General features: G+C 51.8%; 1 protein-coding gene across 1 annotated transcript in view; it reads right to left on the reverse strand.

The window, feature by feature from the left end:
- Zan (zonadhesin) overlaps positions 1 to 27,964 on the reverse strand; it is a 104,189-nt gene that overhangs the window by 14,813 nt on the left and 61,412 nt on the right. The window contains exons 49-78 of the mRNA XM_059249792.1: positions 26,913 to 27,054; positions 26,104 to 26,321; positions 24,740 to 24,881; positions 23,905 to 24,122; positions 22,835 to 22,976; positions 21,991 to 22,208; positions 21,058 to 21,199; positions 20,506 to 20,714; positions 19,919 to 20,060; positions 19,332 to 19,549; positions 18,252 to 18,393; positions 17,643 to 17,860; positions 16,310 to 16,451; positions 15,700 to 15,917; positions 14,853 to 14,994; positions 14,241 to 14,458; positions 13,531 to 13,672; positions 12,935 to 13,152; positions 11,761 to 11,902; positions 10,947 to 11,164; positions 9,910 to 10,051; positions 9,332 to 9,549; positions 7,618 to 7,759; positions 6,994 to 7,211; positions 5,557 to 5,698; positions 4,949 to 5,166; positions 4,394 to 4,535; positions 1,492 to 1,709; positions 595 to 736; positions 106 to 323 (exon numbers count right to left, since the gene is read on the reverse strand). Of these exons, the coding sequence (XP_059105775.1) occupies positions 106 to 323; positions 595 to 736; positions 1,492 to 1,709; positions 4,394 to 4,535; positions 4,949 to 5,166; positions 5,557 to 5,698; positions 6,994 to 7,211; positions 7,618 to 7,759; positions 9,332 to 9,549; positions 9,910 to 10,051; positions 10,947 to 11,164; positions 11,761 to 11,902; positions 12,935 to 13,152; positions 13,531 to 13,672; positions 14,241 to 14,458; positions 14,853 to 14,994; positions 15,700 to 15,917; positions 16,310 to 16,451; positions 17,643 to 17,860; positions 18,252 to 18,393; positions 19,332 to 19,549; positions 19,919 to 20,060; positions 20,506 to 20,714; positions 21,058 to 21,199; positions 21,991 to 22,208; positions 22,835 to 22,976; positions 23,905 to 24,122; positions 24,740 to 24,881; positions 26,104 to 26,321; positions 26,913 to 27,054 (5,391 nt within the window). The remainder of the gene's footprint in view (positions 1 to 105; positions 324 to 594; positions 737 to 1,491; positions 1,710 to 4,393; positions 4,536 to 4,948; positions 5,167 to 5,556; positions 5,699 to 6,993; positions 7,212 to 7,617; positions 7,760 to 9,331; positions 9,550 to 9,909; positions 10,052 to 10,946; positions 11,165 to 11,760; positions 11,903 to 12,934; positions 13,153 to 13,530; positions 13,673 to 14,240; positions 14,459 to 14,852; positions 14,995 to 15,699; positions 15,918 to 16,309; positions 16,452 to 17,642; positions 17,861 to 18,251; positions 18,394 to 19,331; positions 19,550 to 19,918; positions 20,061 to 20,505; positions 20,715 to 21,057; positions 21,200 to 21,990; positions 22,209 to 22,834; positions 22,977 to 23,904; positions 24,123 to 24,739; positions 24,882 to 26,103; positions 26,322 to 26,912; positions 27,055 to 27,964) is intronic.

The following is a 27,964-nucleotide window of genomic DNA, read 5'->3' on the forward strand; positions in this document are numbered from 1 at the left end:
CTCAGCTTCCATGGGTAGTAGGAATTCAAGCAAGGTTCTCACATTCATGGAGCAGCTCACTGAGCTAACTCCCAGTCCCTCACTGCAATCTCCATGCCTGCTCACCTGGATGAGGCTACCATGGGAGACTTTGCAGGCACAGTGAATTCTAAGCACACACTTGTCTTCATGCAGCACATAGCCAGATCGGCAGACACAGCCCTCCCTGCAGGAGGAGGGGACCTTGGTGCTGGAGCCATCGCAGAGGCCCTCTGGGTCCGAGCAGGAAGGCAGACAGGACGGAAGGCAGGCGGTGTAGAGGCTGTGGGCCGGGCATTTCAGAGCTTTGTGGTGGAAAAAGAGTGGCGTTAATGTAGAGAACCAGAGGGGCCCAAGGAGGCAGAGGCCACATTCAACAGGGTGGGCAGCACAACTAAGAAACTCTAGGCCTTCCTCTGCCCTTTGTTATTCATCCAGCAGATACTGACTGGGTGTGGACTGGGTGTCCTCCCTGCCACCCCCTGCCCCCCCCCCGAACTAATTTCCTTCTTGCCCTTCCTGTGATTCTTCCATCCATGAGCACATACCCCCGTCCTTCCTCCAAGGCTTCCTTACCATCGCTGGCACAGTGACTGCTGCCATCTACACTGTGCTGGCAATGGGTCCCTGCTGGGCATTTGAAGTCCTGACACTGAACAGTCCCTCCCCTGCAGTTACAGCTCTGGGTACACCCACTGGAGATCCACGTCTTGCTTTCCTGTGGAAGCCACAAGAAGAGGATGGAAGTGAGGATGGCAGCGACGGGCTTACTGGCTGTCTGAGGGACTTCCACTTGCTCTCCCTGTATGCAGGCTCCACATCTATTGAGCCAATCTACTGTGGGTGGAAAATACTTTGAAAAGAATTGCAACTCTGGCTGTGGATCTATCCTAGCTTGACTACGATCCCCAATGAGCAGCAGAGGATATGGCCTAGTGACACAGCAATTGTCTAGAATTCCCAAGCAAGGGAAGAGGGGTGTGGCTCAGCTGTAGAGCACTGGTCTAGCACGTGCCAAGAACTGACCAACCTTCAACTCCAGGGCAAGCCATCTATACAGGAGCATCACACAGCAAGACAGAGAAAAGGAGAAAATGGCCCCCAACTCCACTTTTTAAAAAGTGTGCACGCGCATGCACATTTGTGTTTAAGTATGTGTGAGGGTGGGCACATACTCCTGAAGGTCAGAGTGCATCCTCAGGTGTTGGTCCTTGCATTCCACCTGGCACTGACACGGACTCTCTCTCCCCCACCTTGGTTTTGATGATGTTCACCACTATGAATACCAGAATGTCTAGCCTGCATGTCTCTGAGGATTGTCCTGTTTGTCCCTCCCATATTTCAGCAGGAGCTCTGGGATTACAGACAGACTACTGTGCCCAGTTTAACTGGATTATGGGACTTGAACTGAAGTCTTCACCCACTGAACCATCTCCTTAGCCCTCACTAATCCCATTTTCCATGCCCACTCACTGGAATGAGAGTGCCCTGGGGATCTTTGCAGCCACATGCAATTCTGGGGATACACTTGTCGTTATCCAGCACATAGCCAGGTTGACAGAGGCAGCCTGACTTGCAGATGGCAGGGACTTTGGGGCTGGTGCCCTCACAGTGCCCATCAGGATCCAAGCAGGAAGGCAGACAGGAGGGCAGGCAGTCGGTGAAGTGGCTGTAGGCTGGGCATGGAGGGGCTATAGAATGGAGGTGGAGTGGTGTTAGTGGAGAAGGCCTGAGATGCTGATGGAGGCAGAGGCTTCAGAAACCAGACCAACAGAGCTTGTTTGTGGATTTTTCCCTCCTTTTATTATTTGTTCAGCAAACTGGTAGTAAGCATGGACTGTGTGCTAATTCCTGAGAGAAGGGTGGGCCTCCCAAGTCAATGTGGGAAACCAACACAAGCAGAGGCCCTGCTGTGGGTCCCCAGAACCCTCCCCTTGTGGTACCTCCTACCTCTGATCTCTAAGGCCCGGGAGAGTAGGTTCCTCTTGCCCTGCCTCCGGTTCCTCCAGTCAGGAGCACCCCTCCCCACCTTCCTCGTGGCTCCCTTACTGTTGGAGGCACAGTTACTGCTGCCATCATCACTGTGCTGGCAGTGGGTGTCCGAGGGGCAGGTGAAGGTGTGGCACTCGACGGCCCCATTGACACAGGTACAGCTCTGGGTGCAGCCGCTGGAGATCCACGTCTTGCCTGCCTGCAGAAGCCAGAGAAGAGAAAGGGAGTGAGGAGAGAATGACTGTAAGGAGCCAAGCTCAGTCTCCAGGTTCCACACCTATTGAGTCAGCCAACCACAGTGAGAACAACTGCATCTGGACTTAGGGGGTTAGTTCAGGGGTACATGGCCTGTGTAGGACCTACTAGGAAGAGTGGAGAGGTGGGGCTCTGCCTTAGGTATTTGGCTACAATCCCCAGTGAGGGGCTTGGGATGGGATTCTACATAGAAAGTCTGCCTACAATCCTGAGTTACGAATGAGGGAGCCTGGATCAGAGGCAGCACAATTGCCTAGAATCCCCCAGTGAGGGGCTGGGGTGTGACTCAGTGGTAGAGCACCTGCCTAGAATCCCCCAGTGAGGGGCTGAGGTGTGACTCAGTGGTAGAGCACCTGCCTAGAATCCCCCAGTGAGGGGCTGGGGTGTGGCTCAGTGGTAGAGCACCTGCCTAGAATCCCCCAGTGAGGGGCTGGGGTGTGGCTAAGTGGTTAGAGCACCTGCCTAGAATCCCTCAATGAAGGACCAGCCTAGATGCTCAGAGGAAAACATTTGCCTAGCATGTTCCAGGCCCTGACTGATCTTCACAATCCAGGGCCAGCCATACAGACAGATGCAACCAAGACAGACGGAAATAGACAAAAGGAAAAGGCATCCACATACCATCTCTCTCTCCTCTCTCTCTCTCCTCTCTCTCTCTCTCTCTCTGGAAAGGGTAGGTAACCTTTTTTTTTTTTTTTTTTTTTTTTGGTTTTTCGAGACAGGGTTTCTCTGTGTAGCTTTGCGCCTTTTCCTGGAACTCACTTGGTAGCCCAGGCTGGCCTCGAACTCACAGAGATCCGCCTGCCTCTGCCTCCCGAGTGCTGGGATTAAAGGTGTGCGCCACCACCGCCCGGCTAGGGTAGGTAACCTTTTAGTGTTTGTGTGAATGTGTGCATAAGAGAGTACAGGTGTACACACACGGATTGGGAAGACAAGCGCAGGTGTCGGTTATGACCTTATACTTTGTAATGAGACATGCCCCTGCACAGCTGTTGTTGTTTACCTCTAGATACAGAAGACTGTCTGGCCCCCAACTTTCAAAGGATTCTGCTGTGGCCCTCCCGTCACCCAATAGCAGCCCTAGGATTATAGACACAGGCTGTCCCATTCAGTTTACATGGATAGTGAAGACTAGAACTCAGACCCTCAGCTGGTCATGGTGGCACACATTTTTAATCCCAGCACTCGGGAGGCAGAGGCAGGCAGATCTCTGTGAGTTTGAGGCCAGCCTGGTCTACAGAGTGAGTTCTAGGACAGCCAGGGCTACACAGAGAAATCTTGTCTCGAAAACCAAACAACAACAAAAAGAACTCAGATCCTCACATTTTCAGAGCAAACCGTTAACTCAGTCATTTCAAACTCCCCCACAAATCCCACTTTAGATTCCCACTCACCAAGATGAGGTCACCGTGGGCATCTTTGCAGTCACACTGAATTTTGGGAACACACTTGTCATTACTCAGCACATAGCCAGATTGACAGATGCAGCCCTCCTTGCAGGTGAAGGCTTTGGGACTGGCACCCTTGCAGAAGCCCTCAGGGTCCAGGCAGGAAGGTAGACAGGAGGGAAGGCAGTTGATGTAGCGACTGTGCGCTGGGCACTGCAGAGCTATGGAGTGGAGAGAGAATAAGGTTAGTGGAGAGGACGGTGGAGGGAGAGGGGCCAGGAATTAGGAACGAGAGAAATGAGACAGGGCAGAATGGCCAACAGAACTCAGGGTTTTTCTCCTTTCGTTACTCATTCAGCAAACCTTTACAAGCACAGACTGTGCCAAGCCCCCAGGAAAGAAAGAAAGAAAGAATGAATGGTTTTTCTCACCTCAGTTGGGGAAACTAACTGTTAAGAGACTAGCCCTGGGAAGGACCGCTCGGCAAACATTCACTGACATGGTTGTGTGTAAGAAAAGGTGGCTCTCCCAAGGTAACATGGGACACTAATTCTGATGGTCGGTTTTAACTGTCACCTTGACACATTGTAGAGTCATCTAGGAAGATGACTAAGCTAGTCCAGGTCTCCAGAATCCCTTCCCACCATGTGACTCCCTCCAATCCCTCAACTCCCAGGCCTGGGGACTAAGCGTCCTCTTGCCCGCCTCTGAATCCTCCACCCCCCTCATGGCTCTCTTACTGATTTCGGCACAGTCACTGCTGCCATCCTCGATGTCCTGGCACTGAGTCCCTGAGGGGCACTCGAACTCATGGCACTGAACAAGTCCTCCCTCGCAGGTACATTTCTGGGAACAGCCTGTGGCAATCCAGGTCTTGCCTGCCTACAGAAACCACAAGGAGGATACAGGCAGTAGGACAAAGGGTCCAAGTGTAAGAGACAGGCTTAGCCTGCTGTCTGAAGGGCTTACTTGGCCATCTTTACTGAAGGCTCCACATCTATTAAGTCAACTAAGTACAGGTGGGAAACACAGGAAAACCGTATCTGGAGCTATTAGGCAGTAGAGGGCCTGTGTAGACTCCACTAGGAGGGAGGTGGGAGCAGGTCTCTGCCTTAGATTATCTGTCTAGAACCCCCAGTGAGGGGCTGGGGTGTGGCTCAGTGACAGAGCATGTTCCTAGCCTGTTCCAGGCCCTGGAAAACTCCAGGGTCAATGATAGAGTCATGTACATCCCAGGCTCACTGAACAGAGGGAAGAAGGAAGGGGCCCCAATTCCAAATTCTATGCCCACTCACCGGAATGGGGGCACCCTGGGCGTCTTTGCAGCCACACTGAATTCTGAGCACACACTTGTCCTTATTGAGCACAAAGCCAGACTGACAGAGGCAGCCTTCTTTGCAGGTGGAGGGGCCTGTGACGCTGGGGACCTCACAGTGCTCATTCAGGTTGGAGCAGGATGGGATACAGGAAGGAAGGCAGTTGGTGTAGTAGCTGTGGGTTGGGCATTTCAGAGCTACGGGGTTAGAAGGATATGGGATTAGTGCATAGGGCTTGAGAGAGCCAAAGGAAGGAGGGGCTAAAGAAATTAGGCTGGGCTGAATGACAAGAAGAGCTTGTGACTTTTCCCTCTGTCTATCCACACAGCAAACCCTTAGTGAGCATGAACTGTGCCAAGTACTGAGAGAAGAGAGTAAGGAGAGTGAGCCTCCCAAGTCAGTGTGGGAGGCAAACCACTGAGAGCCAAGCGCTGGGAAGAGACCCTGCTATGGGTCCCCCGAACTCTCCCCACGTGGTACCTAGTATCCTGACCTCTCGGGCCCAGGAGACTAAGCTCCTCCTTGTTCTGTCTCTCATCTATCCAGCCACGGACACACCCTCTCCATTTTTCCCATGGCTTCCTTACCAACTTTGACACAGTGACTACTGCCATCACTATCGTCCTTGCAGTGAGTCCCCAAGGGACACTGGATATTCCGGCAATGAATGTTCCCTGCCACACAGGTACAGTTCTGGGTACAGCCTCTGGTGAGCCAGGTCTTCTCTGCCTGCAGAGATCATGGAGAGAGAAGAGAAGGAGACAGAGAGGGCAGTTCTAGGAAGACAGCTTTATGCCATGTCTGAAGGACTCAACATTTGTCTTCCCTGTTCACAGGTTTCACTCTATAGCACCAACCAATCACAGGTGGTCAATACTGGAAAAACTATTACAAATGGGAGTTTTGGTATATGTCAGTGGGAGTGTGCCTACCTAGAATCACCCAGTGAGGGGCTGGGGTGTGGCTCAGTGGTAGAGCACCTGCCTAGAATCCCCCAGTGAGGGGCTGGGGTGTGGCTCAGGGTAGAGCCCCTGCCTAGAATCCCCCAGTGAGGGGCTGGGGTGTGGCTCAGGCGTAGAACTGTGGCTGAAAATTTTTCTGTAGGGGTCTAGTAGCATAGATCAGTTATAGAGCAAGGCTGCCTAGCACTTGTCTTGAATCCCCAAGTGATGAACATGTAAGGGTGACAGCTGGTTGAAAGATAGAGCACTTGTAAAGCATGTGCTAGGCCCGACCAAGCTTCATGCTGCAGGGCTAACCATACAGACAGAAGAAGCCCAGATGGACAAAAGCAAGGGACGGAGAAATGGCTGTCAATCCCACTTTGAAAACAATCTTCAATGACATTTATCTTTGTGTGTCCACACACATGTGCATACACCATGGCACATGTGTGGCGGTCAGAAGACAGATTGCTGGAGTCAGCTCTCTCCTTCTCCCACATGGATTCCAGACATTGGCTTGGCCCGTAGGCAAGTGCCTTTACCTATGGAGCCATGTTCCAGGCATACCACCTTTTTTAAAATTACCTTTTTATGTGCATTGGTGTTTTGCGACGGGTGTTGGGTCCCCTGGAACTGGAGTTACAGACAGGTGTGACCTACCATGTGGGTGCTGAGAATGGAACCTCTGGAAGAGCAGCCAGTGCTCTTAACCACTGAGCCATCTCTCCAGCCCCTACTTTTTTTTTTTTAAAGCTAATCTTGTGTGTGTGTGTTCTGTATTTAATCATGGCACACATATGTGTGGAAGTCAGAGAACAAATCTTGGGTGTTGGTGCTTACCTTTCACCCCATATTCAGATATTCAGACAGCACAGACTACCAAGCGCCTCAATTGTGTGGCTTCTCCTATCTCTGCCTCCTATCTCACACAGAAACCCTGGGATGACAATGAAGGCCTCCTGCAAACAGTTCACTGGACTGTGGAGATTCCAATCATGTCCTCTACTTGTGCTGACCCAGGGCCTTACTCACTAAGCCATCTGCCCAGGCCCACCAGTCTTACATCTGGCATGCACTCACCGGGATAAGAGCACCCTGGGCGTCTTTGCAACCACACAGAATTCTGAGCACACACTTGTCATTATGTAGCACAAAGCCAGCTCGACAGATACAACCCTCCTTACAGGTGGAGGGGACTGTTGGGCTGGTGCCCCCACAGAGGCCTTCTGGGTCCGAGCAGGAAGGTATACAAGAAGGTAGGCAGTTGGTGTAGCGGCTGTGGGCGGGGCACTGCAGAGCTATGATGAAGAGAGAGCAATGTTAACAGAGGGATAGAGGGGCCCAAAGACACAGAGGCTGCAGAAACCAAGCTAGGATGAATGACCAACACAACTTGTATTTTCCACTTTTTTTGCTTTTATTTTTTCTTTTGCTATTCATTCAGCAACCATTTACTGAGCCTGGGCTGGGTGCCAGTCCTAAGGAGGAACAAAGGAATGTATCTCCCAAGTTAGTGTGGGAACTTAACAACTGAGAGACTAGTACTGAAAAGAGATGCAGTCCACAGTGGGCCTCCTAAATTCCTCTGTATTGTGGTATTTCGTGTGTTCAACCTCCAAAGCCAGGAGACTATGCTCCTTGCCCTGCCTCTGATCCCGGCAGCCATGAACACACCCTCCCTGCTTCCCCCTATTCCCCTCTTACGTATTTTGGTGCAGTTAACGTGGCCATCCTGGCCATCCTGGCACTGAGTCCCTGGGGGGCAGCTGAAGCTTCGACATTGGATGGCCCCTCCCACGCAGGTACAGCTCTGGGTGCAGCCACTCGAGACCCAGGTCTCGCCTGCCTGGAGAAGCCAGGGAAGAGAAAGGGAGTGAGGCTAGAGAGGCTCTTCCAGGGTTACAGCCTCACCTCCTGTCTGAGCAGCTTCAGTGTGCCCTCTCCATCTCTATAAGTTCTACATCTATTGAGTCAAGCAACCATAGGTGGAATGGATTTGAAAAGAGAATTGTATGTGGGGAAGGGGGATTATCTGCTCATTGGTAGATCATGGTCCTAAATCCTTAGTAAGGACCTCTAAGAATAGCTCAGTCATACAACTAACCTGCCTAGAATCCCCCAGTAAGGGGCTGGAGGTGTGGCTCAGTGGTAGAGCACCTGCCTAGAATCCCCCAGTGAGGGGCTGGGGTGTGGCTCAGTGGTAGAGCCCCTGCCTAGAGTCCCCCAGTGAGGGGCTGGGGTGTGGCTCAGTGGTAGAGCACCTGCCTAGAATCCCCCAGTGAGGGGCTGGGGTGTGGCTCAGTGGTAGAGCCCCTGCCTAGAATCCCCCAGTGAGGGGCTGGGGTGTGGCTCAGTGGTAGAGCACCTGCCTAGAATCCCCCAGTGAGGGGCTGAGGTGTGGCTCAGTGGTAGAGCCCCTGCCTAGAATCCCCCAGTGAGGGGCTGGGGTGTGGCTCAGTGGTAGAGCACCTGCCTAGAATCCCCCAGTGAGGGGCTGGGGTGTGGCTCAGTGGTAGAGCCCCTGCCTAGAGTCCCCCAGTGAGGGGCTGGTGTGTGGCTCAGTGGTAGAGCCCCTGCCTAGAATCCCCCAGTGAGGGGCTGGGGTGTGGCTCAGTGGTAGAGCACCTGCCTAGAATCCCCCAGTGAGGGGCTGGGGTGTGGCTCAGTGGTAGAGCCCCTGCCTAGAATCTTTAGTGAGGGGTTTGTGGGTATGGCTCAGTGGTAGAATCTTCCACTGATGGAATGGAGGTGTGGATTAATGGTAGAGCACTTGCCTAGCTTGTTTCAGAACCTGACAAACCTTCAAACTCAAGGGACAGACAAACAGACAGGAGCATTCCAGAAGGAAATAGATGAAAGGAAAATAGCCACAATCCAACTTAAAAAATGTTTTATACGGCTCCAGAGATGGCTCAGCTGTTAAGAGCACTTGCTGCCTTGTAGAGGACCCGGATTCAATTCCCAGAACCCACATGGCACCTTACAACTCCTGTAATCTAATTCCGGGGGGATCCAATGCCTTCTTTTGACCTCTGTGGGCACCAGGTTCCCAAGTGATCTATATGAATACATGCAGCCCCCTGCACAATCAAATAAAAATAAATCTTTTTTAAAGATTGTACTCTGTGTGTGTGTGTGTGTGTGTGTGTGTGTGTGTGTGTGTATGTGTGTGTGTATTCATGTGTGTGAGTGCTGGTCCACATGATCACAGGTCAGAGGACAATTTCAGCTGTTGGTTTCTGGGGATGCTCCTGTCTCTGCCCACCATTTTTCGGTAGAGTGATGGAATTGCAGACACAGGTAACTGTGCCCATCTATAGTGAGCTGTGGAGATTCAAACTCAGGTCCTCACACTTGCACAAGAAAGCAACTGACCCACTGAGCTAGTATTCCCCATCCCATTGCCACACCCACTCACCGGAACAAGAGCACCCTGGGCATCTTTGCAGCCACAGTGAATTTGGAGCACACACTTGCCATTATTCACCACGTAGCCAGGCTGGCAGAGGCAGCCCTCCTTGCAGGTGGAGGGGACTTGGGGGCTGGTGCCCTCACAGTGGCCATCCAGATCGGTACAGGAAGGTGGACATGGGGGAAGGCAGTTGGTGTAGCGGCTGTGGGCGGGACACTGCAGAGCTATGGCGTGGAGGGAGAGTGGGGTTACTGGATGGGGTCCAAGGAAGCAGAGAAATGACCCACAGAGCTTCAGGATTTTTAATACTGTTACTAATTTTGAAAATATTTCCTGAGCATGAGGTGTGTGTCAAACCCTTTGAAAAGCAAGAAGAATGGATCTCCCAACTCGATGGGGAAGACTAATCATTGGGAGATTAGCTCTGAGAAAGGTCTCAGCAGAGCCCAAGGTCCACAGACTCCACCCCATTGTGGTACCTAGTTCCAACCTCTGAGGCCCAGGGGACCGAGCTCCATTTTGCCCTGCCTCTCCTCCCTCCAGCCATGAGCACACCCTCCCCACCTTCCCTGTGGCCCCCTTACTGATTTTGACACAGTGACTGTTGCCGTCACTGCTGTCCTTGCAGTAGGTCCCTGGGGAACACTGGAAAGTCCTGCACTGGATGGTCCCTCCCATGCAGTTACAGCTCTCCGTGCAGCCTCTGGTGATCCAGGTCTTGCCTGCCTGCAAGAGCCACGGGAAGAGGAAGAAAGAGAGGAAGGCTCAGCTCTAAGGAGACAGCCTCACTGCTCCAGGGTACGTAGGTTTGCCCTCACTGTCTGCAGGTTCCACATCTATTGTGTCAACAAACAATGGTGAAAAAGATTTGAAAAAATAATTGCATTAGGGAATGTGTGCACATCTTAGAGGCATAACACCTGCCTGGAATCCTGTAGTTAGGAGTTGGAGGTATGACTCAGTTATGGACAGCCTGCCTAGAATTCTCAGTGATAGAGTACTTGTCTATCCTGTGCCAGGCCATGACCATCCTTCACACTCAACGGTCAGCTCTAAAGACAGGTGCATCCATGTGGTGGTGAACACTTTCACTCCCAGCACTCAGGAGACAGAGTCAAGCAGATCTCTGTGAGTTTGAGACCTGTCCAGTCTGTCTATGTAAGTTCCAGGACAGTCAGGGCTATATAGAGAGACCCTGTCTCAAATTAAAAAAACAAAAACAAAACAAACAAAAATACAGGCACATCCCAGGTCAACAAAAGCAGAGGGAAAAAGTTCATTCCACTTTTATTTTAAATCTTTGTGCATTTTCATGTATGTTCATGTGTGTGGGAGATTTGTGCATGTATGTGTGAAGGTCAGAATACAGCCTGGGATGGTGGTCCTCACCTTCTACCTTGTATTGCGAGGCTATGTGTCTCTGTGCAATCACAAGAGTAGCTAGCCTACAAGTTTCTAGGGATTCTCCCTTCTCCCAGTAGAAGCTAGAAGCTACCACACCCAGCTTACATAGGTTCCGGAGATTCCAACTCAGGCCCTCACACTTGCAAGGCAAACCTTTTACCCAGTGAGCCATCTCCTCAGCCACCCACCAGTCCCTCCTTGTCCCACACCCACTCACGGGAATGAGGCCACCGTGGGCGTCTTTGCAGCTGCACTGGATTCGGAGCACACACTTGTCATTATTCAACAGGTAGCCAGGCTGACAGAGGCAGCCTTCCTTACAGGTGGAGGGGACTTTGGAGCTGTTGTCCTCACAGTGGCCATCCAGAACGGAACAGGAAGGTGGACAGGAGGGAAGGCAGCTGGTGAACTGGCTGTGGGCCGGGCACTGCAGAGCTATGGGGGCAGAGAGAGTAGAGTCAGGGAGGGGACCCAAGTGAGCATAGGTTATAGGAACCAGGCTTGGCAAAATAAGCAATAGCTCTTTGGGCCTAATTTTTTTTTCCCCCAAGACAGGGTTTCTCTGTATAGTTTTGGTGCCTGTCCTGGATCTCACTCTGTAGATCAGGCTGGCCTCGAACTCACAGAGATCCACCTGACTCGGCCTCCCATGTGCTAGGATTAAAGGCATGTGCCACCACTGCCCGGCTCTAATTTTTGTTGTTGTTGTTGTTGTTGTTATTCATTCAGTAAACTTCTACTGAGCATTGGGCTGTGTGCCAACTCTGGGGAAAGAAGGTTAAGAGTAATTGTTTTCCTAGTTCAGCATGGGAGACTAAAAACAATGGCTCTCCCAAGTCAGCATGGGAGGCGAACCAATGAGAGACTTGTGCTACAGCGGGCCCAGCCCAGCATTGGGTCCAGAACCTCTCCTCATCGTGGCGCCTCCTATCCCCAACCTCCAAGGCCAGAGGACTAAGCTCCATCTTGCCCTGCCTCTGGTCCCTCCAGCCATGAGCACACCCTCCCCACCTCCCCTGTGGCCCCCTTACTGATTTTGACACAGTGACTGTTGCCATCACTACTGTCCTTGCAGAAGGTCCCTGAGGGACACTGGAAATTCTGGCACTGGACAGCTCCTCCTGTGCAGGCACAGTCCTGGGTACAGCCCTTGGAGATCCAGGTCTTGCCTGCCTGCAGAAGTCATAGAAAGAGGAAGTGAAGGTGGAAGAGCTTGTCCTAGGGAGACAGACTGACCTTCTGTCTGAAGTATATGCATTTGCCCTGTCTACAGGTTTAACATCTACTGAATCAACCAACCAGAGGTAGAAAATATTGAAACAAGAATTATAGCTAGGACAAGTAGGTTAGCTCGGTGGTAGAGCTCCTGCCTAGAATCCCCCAGTGAGGGGTTGGGGGTGTGGCTCAGTGGGAGAGTACCTGCCTAGAATCCCCCAGTGAGGGGCTGGGGTATGGCTCAGTGGTAGAGCACCTGCCTAGAATCCCCCAGTGAGGGACTGGGGTATGGCTCAGTGGTAGAGCACCTGCCTAGGATCCCCTGTGAAAAGCAGCACGAGAGGCTCCGTGGCAGAGTGCAGGCCTAGAATACTCAAAAGGGGCCTCTGAGCACGGCTCAGGTACACAGCTCACTTGTATACAGTCTTCACTGAGAGGTCAAGTGCATGGCTCAGTGGTAGAGCATTTGCCCAGCAAGTGCCAGGCCCTGACCAACTTTCAAACTCAAGAGCCAGCCAGAGACAAGTACACATGTGGAGGTCAGAGGACAACTTGTGTGAGTCGGTTCTTGCCCTTCCCCGTGTAGGTCCTGGTGATTGACCTCGGGTGTTCAGGCTTGAAGGCAAGTGTCTTTACCAAGCCATGTCTCTGGCCCTCTACTTTTAAAAAATTAATCTTTTAGTATTTGTGTGTGTGTGTGTGTGTGTGTGTGTGTGTGTGTGTGTGTGTGTGTGCAGTCAGAGAACAGGCTCAGGTGTTGAGTCTCACTTTCTCTACTCTAGATTGAGACAGGATATCTCAACTCTCAGGTTTTATTGTTGCCATCGGTCTTCACAGTAAATACCTGGCTAGCTAGCTTGCAAGTTTCTGGGGATTCTGCTCCCATCTTAACATGCTTATATGGGATTTAAGCTCAGGTCCCCACACTTGGACCTAATTCACTGGGCCCTCTTCCCAGCTGCCCCAATCCCACCTCCCACACCCACTCACCGGAATGAGGCTTCCATGGACATCTTTGCAGTCACAGTGAATTCGGAGCACACACTTGTCATTGTTCAGGAAGTAGCCAGGTTGACAGAGGCAGCCCTCCTTGCAGGTGGAGGGGACTTTGGGACTGGTGTGCTCACAGTGGGCATCCAGATCGGCACAGGAAGGTGGACAGGAGGGAAGGCAGTCAGTGAAGTGGCTGTGGTCTGGGCACTGCAGAGCTATGGCGTGCAGAGAGAGTGGGGTTACAGGAGACAAGAGGGGCCCAAGAAGCATAGGCTATAGAAACCAGGCTAGGCACAATGACTAAGAAGATTTGGGGCTCCCCGCTCCATGCCTTCATTATTCATTCTAAAAACATTTACTGAGCACAGCCCTTGTGGCAAGTCCTGAGAGTAGAACATAAGAAGCAGCACACCCAGGTCAGTGGGAGATCACCCACTGAGAGGGGTCTGCTGCAGTCCCCAGAACCCACCCCCACTGTTGTAAGTTTTACATCTGGCCTCTGGGCTCAGGGGAAGAAGCAGCTCCTTTGTTCTCCTGCCTCTGCTTCCTCCAATCAGGAGCCCACCCTCTCCACACTCCCTAAGGCGCCTTACTGATTTTAGCACAGTGACTGCTGCCATCATTGTTGTCCTTGCAGTAAGTCCCTTGGGGACACTGGAAATTCTGGCAGTGGATGGTGCCTCCCATGCAAGCACAGCTCTGGGTGCAGCCTCTGGTGATCCAGGTCTTGCCTGCCTGCAGAAGCCACAGGAAATGGAAGTAAAGTCCGAGGATGGCTTCTTTTTCAGGTGTGTGTGTGTGTGTGTGTGTGTGTGTGTGTGTCCATGTGAGTACACGCATATGATTGTTCATGATGGCCAGAAGACACATCAATCCCTTGAAGCTAAAGTTACAGGCGTTTGTGAGTAGCTAGGATCCAAATTCCAATCTTCTTCTTCTTCTTTTTTTTTTTTTTAAAGATTTATTTATTACATATACAGCATATATGACTGAAGGCCAGAAGAGGGCACCAGATCTCATTACAGATGGTTGTGAGCCACCATGTGGTTGCTGGGAATTGAACTCAGGACCTTTGGAAGAGCAGTCAGTGCTCTTAACCTCTGAGCCATCTCTCCAGCCCCCCCAATCTTCTTGATAGAGTGGCATGTGCTCTTAACCACGGCTTCTGGCCCTTAGTTCTCAGGAGATGACCTCACTTCCTGTCTGGGGTACTTACATTTGCCCTCACTGTCTACAGATTTTACATCAGTTGAGTCTCCCAGCTATCTCCCCCTCCACCGTTCTGATTTCCCAGTTCACTCACTGGAATGAGAGGACCCTGGGCGTCTTTGCAGTCACACTCGGTTTTGAGCACACACTTGTCATTACTCAGCACATAGCCCGGTTGACAGATGCAGCCCTCCTTGCAGGTAGAAGGGACTTTAGGGCTGGTGCCTTCACAGTGGGCATCTGGGTCCGAGCAGGAAGGTGGACAGGAGGGCAGGCAGTCGGTGTAGAGGCTGTGGGCCGGGCACTGCAGAGCTGGGGGGCGGAAGGAGAGTGGGGTTAGTGGAGAGGGCAAACGGAAGGAGAAGCTGTAAATACCAAACTAGGCAGAAGAACAACAGAGTTTGGGGCTTTCTTCCTTCTTCTTAGTGTTCGTTTAGCAAATATTCACTGAGGATGGGCTGTGCGTTCAACACAGAGGACAGATGGAAAGAACGGTTTCTTCTAACTCAGTGTGGGAGACTAACCCTGAGAAGGGACTCAGCCACAACCTGTGTCCCCAGAATCCCTGCTACTGAATCCCAGAATTCCTACTTGGACCCTCCTAACGATGACCTCTTAACTGGGGACTAAGCTCCTTCTTGCCCCGCCTCAGACTTGTCCAGTCACGAGCACACACACCCTCCCCACCTTCCCACGGCTCTCTTACTTATTTTAACACAGTTACTGGTGCCGTCCTTATTGTCCTTGCAGTAAGTCTCTGAAGGACACTGGAAATGTCGGCACTGAACAGCTCCTCCCATGCAGGTACAGCTCTGGGTACAGCCTCTAGCAGTCCATGTCTTGCCTGCCTGCAGAAGCCACAGGAAGAGAAATGGAGTGGGGCTAGTTAAAGGAAGTCAGCCTTACTCCTACCTGCAGGACCTTTCATTTTCCCTCCCATTCTACAGGTCCTATCTACTGAGTCAACCACCAGCACATGGAAACCAGCTGAACAAGTACTGCACCTGTCTGTGATGGGGTTTAGCAGTTGAGACCTGACTGAAATCTGACAGTGAGGGGCTGGCGACTCTTTCAACAGAGTGCATCTGCCTAGAATCCCCCAGTGAGGGGATGGGGTGTGGCTCAGTGGTAGAGCACCTGCCTAGAGTCCCCCAGTGAGGGGCTGGGGTGCGGCTCAGTGGTAGAACACCTGCCTAGAATCCCCCAGTGAGGGGCTGGGGTGTGGCTCAGTGGTAGAGCACCTGCCTAGAACCCCACAACAAGGGGCTGGGAATGGTTCTCAGGGGAGAGCATTTGCCTAGCCTATGCTAGGACAGATGTTTCTTCACCCTCCCAGGCCACCCATATAGACATGAGCATCCCAGACAGAGAGGGGCAGACGAAAGAAGAAAGGAGGAGGAGGAGGAAGAAGAGGAGGAGGCGGAAGAAGGAGAAGGAGAAAGAGGAGGAGGAGGAGGAAGAAGACGAAGAAGACGAAGAAGACAAAGACAATGATGATGATGATGATGATGATGATGACGATGATGATATTCTCATTCTCCACTTCCACTCACCGGGATGAGAGCACCCTGGGCACCTTTGCAGCCACAGTGAATTCTGGGGACACACTTGTCGTTATCAAGCACAAAGCCAGAGTGGCAGAGGCAGCCTTCCTTGCAAGTGGAGGGGACTTTGAGGCCGGAGCCTCCACAGTGGCCCTCTGGGTCCAAGCAAGAGGGTGGGCAGGAGGGAAGGCAGTCGGTGAAGCTGCTGTTGGCTGGACACTGTAGAGCTGTGGAGTGGAGGGAGAGTGGAGTTAATGGAGAGGACCAGAGGAGGCCCAAGGAAGCAGAGGCTTCTGTACAGAGATCAGACTTGACGGAATGACCAGGAGATCCTTCACCTCACCACACTTACTATCCATTCAATAAGCATTCACTGAGCATGCCCTGTTTGTCAATCCATGAGAGAGAAAGTAAGAAAAATGGATCCCCCAAGTCAACGGAGGAGACTAAACATTGAGACTGAGACTGAGAAGGGACTCAGCCAAGCTTGGCTCCACAAACTCTCTCTACTGTGGTACCTTCTATCCCCAAACCCCTCAACCCAAGGACCTAAGCGTCTTCTCGTCCTGCCTCGAGTCCCTCCAGCCACCAGCTTCTCCGTCTTCCCCCAGGCCCTTACGGATTTCATCACAGTGATTGCTGCCGTCATTGTCATCCTTGCAGTGAGTCCCTGGGGGACACTGGAAATCCAGGCAGTGGATGCTCCCTCCTGTGCAGGCACAGCTCTGGGTACAGCCTTTGGAGACCCAGGTCTTGCCTTCCTGCAGAAGGCATGGAAAGAGACAGGAAGTGAGGAAGGAGAGGCTGGCTAGAGAGGGCCTCATCTGTCTGAAGGGACTTAGGTTTGCCCTCCCCATTGCTACTGCACATCTACTGAGTCAACCAACAACAGGTAGAACATACTTGAAAAATATTTCCTTCTGCTGCTGTATACATCACTCAGCAGAGCAGAACCTGCCTAGACTCTCCCAGTGAGGAGGTGAGGGGGCATGGGCTATCAGCAGAATTTCTGCCTGGAATCCTAGGTCAGGGCACTGGGGGAGTGGGTCATGGGTAGACACTGGCCTTGAATCCTATAGTAGGGGCCTGGAGAGCATGGCTCAGTTGCAGAGTACCTGACTAGAATCCTCAGTGATGGGCGGTTGTGTGGCTTTGAAGTAGAATACTTGCCTGGAATCCCCCAGTGAAGGGCTGGGGAGTGGTTCAGTGGTAGAGCACCTGCCTACCCTGTGCCTGGACCTGAACAACCTTCACATTCCAGCACCAGCCATACTGACCGGAGCATCCCAGGTGCAGAGAAGCACAAGAAATGAGCTTGTGGCTCCCAATCCTATATGGGTTTTATTGTCACTCATTTGTTTGTTTGTTTGTTTGTTTTTGAGACAGGTTCTCACTACGTAGTCCTGGCTGGTCTAGAACTTGTTATGTAGCTCAGGTTGGTCTTGAAATTTTAGAGATATATCTGACTCTGCTCTCCAAGTACTGGGATTAAAGGCATGAGTCATCACATCTCTCTCTCTCTCTCTCTCTCTCTCTCTCTCTCTCTCTCTTGTGTGTGTGTGCATGTATGTGTGTGTGTGCGTGCATGTGTGTGTGTGCACGCGCACACTTAGACATAAAGATCAGAGGATAATTTCAAATGTTGGACTCATGCTGTAGCTTCTATTGAAAAATTCAGTCTCTCCCTGTGTCTGCCTGTCTTTTTATCTGTCCTCTTTGTTTTGGTCACCACTGCACACAGAGACTAAGCTAGCTCTCAAGTTTCTGAGGATTCTGCTGTCTTCCTTTCCCATCTCCCAGTAGAAGCACTGGGGTTATAGACATAGGCTATTGTGTCCATCTCATATGGGTTGTGGGGATTCAAACCTAGGTCCAAACACTTGCAGGATGAATACTTTATAATGTAGCTATCTCCAAAGACCCCACCAATCCTACCATCCATGCCCACTCACTGGGATAAGAGCACCCTGGGCATCTTTGCAGCCACACAGAGTTCTGAGTATACACTTGTCATTCTGCAGCACATAGCCAGATTGACAGATGCAGCCCTCCTTGCAAGTGGAGGGGACTTTGGGACTGGTTCCCTTACAGAGGCCATCCGGGTCCAAGCAGGTAGGTAGACAAGGGGGTAGGCAGTCAGTGAATAGGCTGTGGGTTGGGCACTGCAGAGCTATGGGATAAAAATAGAGTGGGGTTAGTGGAGAGGCCCAGAGGGTGTCTGAGGAAGCAGAAACCAGGCTGGGCATAATGATCAAGAGACCTTGGGTTTTTTTTGTTGTTGTTGTTGTTATTTATTCAGCAAAAATTTACTGGGCATGGCCTATGTGCCAAGTTCTGAGAGAAGAAAGTTAGAATGGGTCTCCCAAGTCAGTGTCAGAGACTACTGAGAGGTTACCACCGAGAAGGGTCTCAGCAGAGTTACGGGTTACCACAACCCTCTCTACTGCAATACCTAGTATCTTGACCTCTTAGGGCAGAGGCACAAGCTCCTTCTCGCCCCGCCTCAGACTTGTCCAGTCACGAGCACACACACCCTCGCCACCTTCCCACGGCTCTCTTACTTATTTTAACACAGTTACTGGTGCCGTCCTTATTGTCCTTGCAGTAAGTCTCTGAGGGACACTGGAAATCCTGGCACTGAACAGCTCCTCCCATGCAGGTACAGCTCTGGGTACAGCCTGTGGAGGTCCATGTCTTGCCTGCCTGCAGAAGCCACAGGGAGAGATAGAATGTGAGGACAGAGGGATAGGTGACAGGGAGACAGTGCCACTTCCTGTTTCAGGGACTTAGGTTTGAATAGAGGTATCTAGTCACAGCTATTGAGACGACTTACCTGGTGTCAGAAACGTTGGGGGAAATGCTTCTGCTGTTGTGTGTGTAGCTCTGCAACAGGACCTACCTAGAACTCCCCACTGAGGGGTGGGAGTGACTCAGTGCTACCAGAGTCTATAACGGGGGCCTGAGAATATAGTCCAGTTGTAGAGCATCTGATCAGAACCCCCAGGGATCTAGGGGCTCATGTGACCTAGGTATACTTGCCTAGCTCCCTTCCATGAGGGCTGGAGGTGTGGCTCAGTGGTAGAGCACTTGTCTAGCTTGTGCCAGGACCTCATCAACCTTCATACTCCAGGCATATAGACAGAGTATTCCAGGCAAGATTTGAAGAAACAATGAGAATGCGACCCTGCCGATCCTAGGTTGATTTTCAAACCATTCTCCTACTCTGTGTGTGTGTGTGTGTGTGTGTGTGTGTGTGTGTGTGTGTGTGTGTGTGTGTGTATTCATATTTCTTTGTCACTTGAGCATCCACATCAGAGGACAATTTGGGGTGTGGATCCTCATCTTCCACTGTGTATGAAGACAGGGTGTCTCTGCATCGCTGTCTCTGTTTCTCTCCTGCCCTGCCCCCCCAATCTCTTCTCCCTCCCTCTCTCCTCTCCTCATTGATGCTGTTCACTACTGTCAGAAGAATAGCTAGCTTACAAGTTTCTGGAGATTCAGGACTCCTAGTGGGAGCCCCGGCATTAAGACCCAGTTTACAGGGGTCGGCGGTGAATTCAAACTCAGCTTGCATCACAAACATTTTACCCACTGATTCATCTCTGCAGCCTTCACCAATGGGATGGCAGGCGCCCACTCACCGGGATGAGGACACCCCGGGCATCTCTGCAGTCACAGTGACTTCTGAGCACACACTTGTCATTATGCAGCACGTAGTCAGGTTGGCAGACACAGCCCTCCTTACAGGTGAAGGGGACTTTAAGGCTGGTGCCTTTGCAGAGGCCTTCTGGGTCGGAGCAGGAGGGCTGACAGGAGGGTAGGCAGCTGGTGTAGTGGGTGTGGTCTGGGCACTGCAGAGCTACGGGGTGGAGGGGGAGAGGTTAGTGGAGAGGACAGAGGGGTCCAGTGAAGCAGACGCTGTAAAAAAGATCCAGCTGGACAGAACTGGCCGCAGAGCTTCCCTGCCCCGTCTTGTCATTCATTCAGCAAACATTTATGGAGCACGCTGGCGTGCGGAGAACCGCGGAAAGAAGTAAGTAGATCGACTTCTCAGCCAGTGTGGAAGACTAACCATCGGGAGATGAGCGCTGAGAAGGGACCCAGCCCAGCAGTAGGTCCCCCGAATCCCAACCTCTTAGGGCAGAGCACCAAGCTCCCACTTGTCCCGTCTCTGATTTTTCTAGCCATGATGGCTACCGCCCCCAGTCCCCAGGGATGGCCTCCTTACTGATCTTGGTGCAAGTACTGCTGTCATCACTGGTGTCCTTGCAGTAAGTCCCTGAGGGACACTGGAAATTCTTACAGTGGACGTCACCTTCCACACAGGCACAGCTCTGGGTGCAGCCTCTGGAGGTCCAAGTCTTGCCTGGCTGCAGAAGCCAGGGAGTGAGAAGGAAGTGGAGACTGAAAGGGTGCTCTAGAGAGCCAGGCTTAGCCCCATGCCTGAAGGGTTTCCACATCGAAGGTGGACAGGAGGGAAGGCAGGAGGTGTGTTGCTGTGGGCCGGACACTGCAGAGCTGGTGAGTGGGCAGATTTCCACTTCCTTAGACACCCATTCTGATCCTTTTCACTAACCCAAATATCTGCTAAGGACGAGAGTCTAGGGCTGAGGTTGATTAAGTGGTAGAGAGCCTGTACGGAATCCTCTAATGGGAGCGACTGCATGGGTCTCTTAGAGCACTGGTCTACTGGGTGTCAGGCCCCGAGCAGTCTCCTCCTTCCAGGGCCAGTCTTTGAGAACAGAGTCTCCCAGGCTGAGAGAGGCAGCTCATAGGAGAAAACAGCCCTCAGTCCCACCCTCCACGCCCACTCACTGGAATGAAGTCACCCCTGGTGTCTTTGCAGCCACACTGAATTCTAGGCACACACTTGTCCTCGTTGAGCACAAAGCCGTGGTCGCAGACACAGCCCTCCTTGCAGCTGGAGGGGACTTTGGTGCTGATGTCCTCACAGTGGTTGGAGCAGGAAGGCAGACAGGAGGGAAGGCAGTCCGTGAACTGGCTGTGGGCCGGGCACTGCAGAGCTATAGTGTGGAGGGAGAGCGGGGTTAGGGGAGAGGCCCTGGGGCGGGGAGGTCCAAGGAAGCCATGGTCAGGGAAGCTGTGGTAGCCTGAACTACAGGTTAGTTTGGACTCCTTTCCCCCTTTTGTTACTCATTCAACGAACGTTTTTAAGCTATTGCCAAGCCGTGAGGAAATAAGAAAGATGGATCTCCCAAGTCCATGTAGGAGGCTAACCACAGAGCCACTAACGCCGAGAAGAGACTCAGGCCAGCCACTGGTCTCTAAGTCCCAAGGTCCTTCTTGCCCTGCCCCGGATTCCCCATCCATGAGCACACCCTCCCTGCTCTCTCGTGGCTCCCTTACTGATCTTGGTGCAGTTACTGCTGCCATCAGCCATGTTCTTGCAGTAAGTCCCTGAGGGACACTGCATATTCCTGCAGTGGATTGTCCCTGCTACACAGGTACAGCTCTGGGTGCAGCCTCTGTTGATCCAGGTCTTGTCTGCCTGCAGATGCCATGGGAAGAGAAGACACCTGAGGACCACGGACCAGTCCTAAAGAGACAGCCTCACTTCCTGTCTAAAGATTCTTAACTGCCTTTTCTATCTGAAGGTTCCTCATCCATTGATTCAACACAATAGATTAAATACATATTTAATCGCAGCTGGGTCTGTGCCTATAGCCTAGCAGTATAGTGTCTACTTAAAATTTACCAGTGGAGGAATGAGTGCATGGAGAAACAGTGGAAGACATGTCTAGAACTCCCAGTGAAGGCCTTGGGGTGGGGCTCAGTGGTAGACTATTTCCTAGTCTGCACCAGGACCTGATCAATCTTCTCACTACAAGGCCAGCCAAACAGGTGGGATCATTTCAGGCGGGGGCAGGAGGGGGAAGCAGAAAGGAGAAGGCCCCCAACCCCACTTTGAAAAAATTCTGTGTTTACATGTGATTCGTGTGTGTATGTGAGTACACTTATATTCTGAGGGCAGAATACAATCTCAGGTGTTGGTCCTCACATTCCACCTTGTATTGAGACAAAGTCTGTGTCTGTCTGTCTTCCTCTTTGGTGGTGTTGTGCACTTCTAACCCATACCAGACTAGCTGCAAGTTTCAAGGATTCTTCTGTCTCCACCTCCTGTTTCCTGACAGGAGTCCTGGGATTAGAGACACAGGCTACATGCCGAGTGTACTTGGGTTGTGGGGATTAAAACACAGGTCTTCATACTTTCTGAGCAAATATTCTACCCAGTTAGCCCTCCCACTAGCCCCACCAAGCCCATTTTCCACACACACTCACCGGGATGATAACACCCTGGTCATCTCTGCAGCTACACAGAATTCTGAGCATACACTTGTCATTATGTAGCACAAAGCCAGCTCGACAGACACAACCCTCCTTGCAGGTGGAGGGGACTTTAGGGCTGGTGCCCCCACAGAGTCCCTCTGGGTCCAAGCACGTGGGTGGACAGGAGGGAAGGCAGTTGGTGTAGCGGCTGTGGGCCGGACACTGCAGAGCTACGGGGAGAGGGAGAGTACAATTAGTAGAGAGGTCCAGAAGAGCCCAAGGAGGCAGAGGTGACAGGAAGCAGGCTGGGCTGAAAGACCAACAGTTTGTCTGTCTGTCTGTTTGTTTTTCCTTTTGCTATTGATTCAACAAATATTTACTGATCATGAACTGTGTGTCAGGGACAGAAAGAAAAGTTAAGAAGGTGGGTATGGGGCTGGAGAGATGCTCAGTGGTTAAGAGCACTTGCTGGGTCTTGCAGAGGACCTGGGTTTCATTCCCAGAACCCACAACCACCTGTAAACTCCAGCTCCAGGAGACCTAACAGCCTCTTCTAACCCCTGACAGCACCCAACTGCATGCACATGGAATATATACACATAGACATATGTAAATAAACATAAAAAGAAATACATTTAATTTAATTTAAAGATGATGCATCTTTAAGTTAAATGTGGGAGACTGATCACTGATAGACTAGTACTGACCAGCCCAGCATGGGTCCTCAGAATGCCTCTCCACCATGACATCCCCTTACCCCCATCTTCTTATGCCCAAGAGATTAAGGTCCCTCTTGCCCTGCCTCTGGTCCCCCCGCCGTGAGCACATTCTGCCCACCTCCCCGTGGCCCCCTTACTGATTTTGGCGCAGTGACTGTTGCCATCCTCACTGTCCTTGCAGTAGGTCCCCGAGGGACACTGGAAAGTCCTGCACTGGATGACCCCTCCCACGCAGTCACAACTCTGAGCACAGCCTCTGGTGATCCAGGTCTTGCCTTCCTGCGGAGGGCACGGGAAGAGAAGGCAAGTGGCAGCAAGGCGCTGGCTCTGAGTGGGCCTTGCCTCCTGAGAAGAGCGTGGTGTGTGCCCTCAGCACGTTCTACTCCAGCTGACCACAACAAACACGGATGCAAAGAATTCACGGGGGAAGACACACCGTGGCTGTGAGCACATCTCAGACAGCAAGGGGCTGGTCTGTTGCTCACTGGTAGAGCTGAGGCCTAGACTCCTTCAGTGGGAGCCTGGGACTGTAGCAGAGCCTGGGACTGTAGCTCAAATGTAGAACTTTTTACCTAGAATCCTTTAAGAGTAGCTGGGGGCATGGCTCAGTAGTAGAGCAACTGAGCCATCACTGTGGGACTGGGAGCATGGCTGTCTTAGAGCCTCTGACTAGGATTCTCTAGGGAGGGCCTTAGGGCATGGCTTAGCAGTAGAGCACCTGCCTTGCATGTTCCAGGAAAGACCAACTTTCAAACTACAGGACCAGCTGTGGAGTTAGGCGCGTCCCAGATGGAGAGAAGCAGAAGAAAGGAGAAAATGACCCCCCAGTCCCACTTACAATGGTTCTGAGAGTGTATCTGTGTGGCCTTGTGGGTGAGGGCACATGTATGCGTGGGGGTCAGAGGATGATCTCACGTGTTGGTCTCACTTCCCACTTTGTATGGTATTCAGCAGTCTCCCACCCAACCCCCGATGCTGTGGCTCTGTTCATCACTACTCACACAAGAACAGCTAGCTCACAAGCATCCTCTCCCTCTGTCCCATCTCCTAGAAAGAGCCCGGGGATGTAGACACACACCACCAAGGCTTACATCGGTTATACAGTTCAAACTCAGGTCCTCAAACTAGGTGGAGCGGAGAGACAAACATTTTACCTGCTGAGCTCTCTCTCCAGCCCAGACCAACCCCACTTTAGATGTCCACTCACCGGGATGAGAGCACCCTGGGCATCTTGGCAGCCACACTGACTTCTGGGTACACACTTGTCGTCATGCAGCACAAAGCCAGATTGACAGACACAGCCCTCCCTGCAGGTGGAGGAGGCTCTAGTGCTGGGGCCCTCACAGTGGCCATTCATATTAGAGCAGGAGGGCTGACAGGAGGGCAGGCAGGCCGTGAAGTAGCTGTTGGCTGGGCAATGCAGAGCTATGGGAAAGAGAGAGCGCGGTTAGGGGACAGGAACATAAATGGCCAACGCAAGCCGAAGCTACAGAAACCATATTGGCATGCTAGAGAGTGGACGGCTTTTTTCCTTTTGCTATATTCATTCATCAAACAGTTAGTGATCGTGAACTTAGTGCCAAGCCTCAAGGAAAGGAAGAATGGATCACTGGGGGCTGGAGAGATGGTTCAGCAGTTATGAGCACATGCCGTTCTTGCAGAGAAGCTGAGCTGGGTTCACCTCACCCAGATAGTGCTACTCACAGTCTCCTGGAATTTCAGCTTCAGGGGACCCAACCCACTCTTCCTGCTGCCATGCGCAGTATACTCATGTGACATACCCACAGACATATATTAATAGGTGTAATTAAAAGTAAAAAGGTAAAGACAAACGAATATCCCAACTCAATGTCGGGGACTAACCATTGAGACACTAACCATGAGAAGAGACCCAGCTGAGCCAGGGATCCCCCAAAGCCCTCCTCACCGTGGCACTTCCTATCTCTGACCTCTGAGACCTGGGGAACTAAGCTCCATCTTGTCCTGCCTCTGGGCTCTCCAGCCACATGTACACCCTCCCCACCTCCCCGTGGCTCCCTTACTGATTTTGGCACAGTTACTGTTGCCATCCTCACTGTCCTTGCAGTAAGTCTCTGGAGGACACTGGAATTCCTTGCACAGGATGGCCCCTCCTGAGCAGGTACAGCTCTGGGTGCAGCCTCTGTTGATCCAGGTCTTGTCTGCCTGCAGAAGCCAAGGGGGAGAAAGGCAGTCAGGACAGAGGGACTGGTTAGAAGGAAAGAGCCTCACTTCCTGTCTGAAGGGCTGACCTTGCCCTCCCTATCAACAGGTTCCACATCAACAAGTAAGCCAATCATGGGTGGGAAAATATTTGGAGAAAAAAAAGATGCCTCTGGGATTGTGGACATAGCTCAACAGTATAGTCCATGGCTGGACCCTTTCAGTAAGGGGCTGGGGTGGGGCTCACCGGAGAACTAGGGCAGAGAACTCTCTCTCCCTTGGTGCCTGGAAGCACAGCTCAGATGCAGAACCTACGCCTAGAATCCTCAGTGATGAGTGCCGGGAGGCTGGGAGGGGCTGAGGAGGTAGTGGCTTAGAGGTGGACCATTTGCTTAGAATTCTCTAAGAGAGTCTAGGAGCATGCCTCTGCGGTACAAAATTGCCTAGTATCCTTCAGTGGGAGTATGGCTCGGTTGTAAAGAACTTGCCAAGGCTTTGGCTTAGCAGTAGACCAGTTGCCTAGAAATCGCTGACAGGAAGATAAAGACCTCACTCCTTGGTATGACAGCTGCCAAGAATCCACAGGAGATGGGGAGGGCGGCTCAGGAGTAGCACTTAGGCACGGAACCTCAGTGAGGGCCAAGGAGTGTATGGCAGTGTTACAGCCCCTGACTAGACTCCAGAGATGGGCTGGGGGTGCCTCAGCAGTAGAGCACTGGCTTAGCATGTTCCAGGACATCACCGATCTTCACATTACAGGACCAGCCACACAAAGAGGAAGAGGAAAGTATAGGAAAAGAGAAAGTGGTCCCCAATCCTACCTTTACAAGAAGCTTTAGGGAGGAACGGGGAGCACAGATGTACATGTGAAGGTCAGAAATAAATCTCTACTGTTGGTCCTCATCTTCCGCCTTGTATTGGGACAGTCTCTTTCTCTCCCTCCATCCCCTCCCTTCCTCGCTTCATCTCTGACTCTCTTTTCTCTTTGCTGCTGTCCTTCACCCCTGCCCACACGACACTAGCTAGCTGTCATGTTTCTAGGACTTATCCTACCACCACCTCCCATCTCCTAGTAGGAGCCCTGGGATTGCAGATGCACACCACCAAGGCTTACACGGGTTGTACACATTTAAACTCATGCCCTCACACCAGGGAGCTCAAACATTTTACCCACTGAGCTCTCTCTCTCCAGCCCCCACCAATACCATTTTAGATGCCCACTCACCCGGATGAGAGTACCCTGGGCATCTTTGCAGCCACACTGAATTCTGAGCATACACTTGTCTTCATGCAGCACAAAGCCAGATAGGCAGACACAGCCCTCCTTACAGGTGGAGGGGGCTGTGGTGCTGGAGCCCATACACTGGCCTTCTGGGTCCAAGCAGGAAGCCAGACAAGAAGGTAGGCAGTTGGTGTAGCGGCTGTGGGCAGGGCAATGCATAGCTGTGGGGAGAGAGTGTGGTTAATGGAGAGGAACACAGGGTCAAAGCAGGGCTACAGAAACCAGACTAGGCAGAATGCTCAAGAGATTGTGGAGCTCCCCCTGCCTTTTGTTATCCATTCAGCCAACATTTACTGAGTGTGAACTTTGTGCCAAGTCCTAAGGAAAAAAGTAAGAATGGATTTCTTGGGACTGGAGAGATGGCTCAGCAGTTAAGACTACTTGCTGTTCTTGTGGTGGACCCAAGTCAAGTTGGTCTTGTTCAAAAATTTCATGTAACTCAGGCTCCAGAGCATCTGGTGTCCTCTGTGGCCCCTGCATGAACTGACTCAGGTGCACATACTCATATACTGACACACCACTATACATGGAATTAAAAATAAAATCTTTAAAAAGAATACATCTTCCAGGTTAATGTGAGACTGAGAACTAACAGGCTAATAGTGAGAAGGGACCCAGCCCAGCCACAGGTCCCCACAATCCATTCCCGTTATGGTACCTCTTAGGCCTGGGGGACTAAGCTCCATCTTGCCCTGCCTCTGGGCTCTCCAGCCACATGCACGCCCTCCCCACCTTCCCCGTGGCTCCCTTACTGATTTTGGCACAGTTACTGTTGCCATCCTCGGTGTCCTTGCAGTAAGTCTCTGAGGGACACTGGAAAGTCTGGCACTGGATGGCCCCTCCTGAGCAGGTACAGCTCTGGGTGCAGCCTCTGTTGATCCAGGTCTTATCTGCCTGCAGAAGTCAAGGGACAGGAAGTGAGGGCATTGTTAGAGAAAGACAGTCTTGCTTCCTGTCTGAGGGACTTACCTTTGCCTTCCCTGTCTGCAGGTTCTGTGTGTATTCATTTAGCCAACTATGGATGGGAAGTCTATGGGAGAAGGTACACTGAAGGCTGTGGACACAGGTCAGTGGTACAGTGCATGCCTAGAATCCTCCAGGGAGGGGCTAATTATGATTCAGTGATAGAGGTCAGCCCTAGAGTCCTCAGCTTGGGGTTTGGGAGCACAGTTCTGATGTAGAACCTAGGCCTAGAATCCTCTGTGGTAAGTGGTACAGGGCAGTTGGCAGTGGTGTAGAGGTAGAGCATTCGCCTAGAATCCTCTAGAGGGCTTAGGGGTATGACTTAGAGGTACAGCAATTGTCTAGGATCCAACACTGAGGGATGGAGTACAGCTCAGTTGTAGAGTACTTGACTAGAATTTCCCAAGAGGGGCTGAGGCCATGGCACGTTCTAGAACCTAATCAACCTTTAGACTACAGGACTAGCCATAAAAACATAAGCACCCTAGGTGGAGAAAAGCAGAAGGAATGAAAAAAGTGGCCCTCAATCTCACTTTTTACAAAAAAATTTATGTATTTATGGGGTGTGTGTGGCAGGAGCACATGTATGTGTGGAGGTGAGAAGACAGTCTTGAACCTTAAAGTAAAAATCTTTTACTTCATACTGAGGCTCTCTCTCTCCTTCCCTTCCCCCCACCCCTCTGCGCTCTCTCTACTGTTGTCCACTCCTGACCACACATGTTTCTAGGGATTACCATGACCCTCTTCCCCATCTCCTAGGAGGAGCCCTGGGATTACAGACACACCCCACCAAAATTCAAACTCAGGTTCTCAGCTCTTATCAGCAAATGTTTTACACTGA

The sequence above is a fragment of the Peromyscus eremicus genome, chromosome 23 (assembly GCF_949786415.1).
Source record: "Peromyscus eremicus chromosome 23, PerEre_H2_v1, whole genome shotgun sequence".
Classification (NCBI taxonomy): Eukaryota; Metazoa; Chordata; class Mammalia; order Rodentia; family Cricetidae; genus Peromyscus; species Peromyscus eremicus.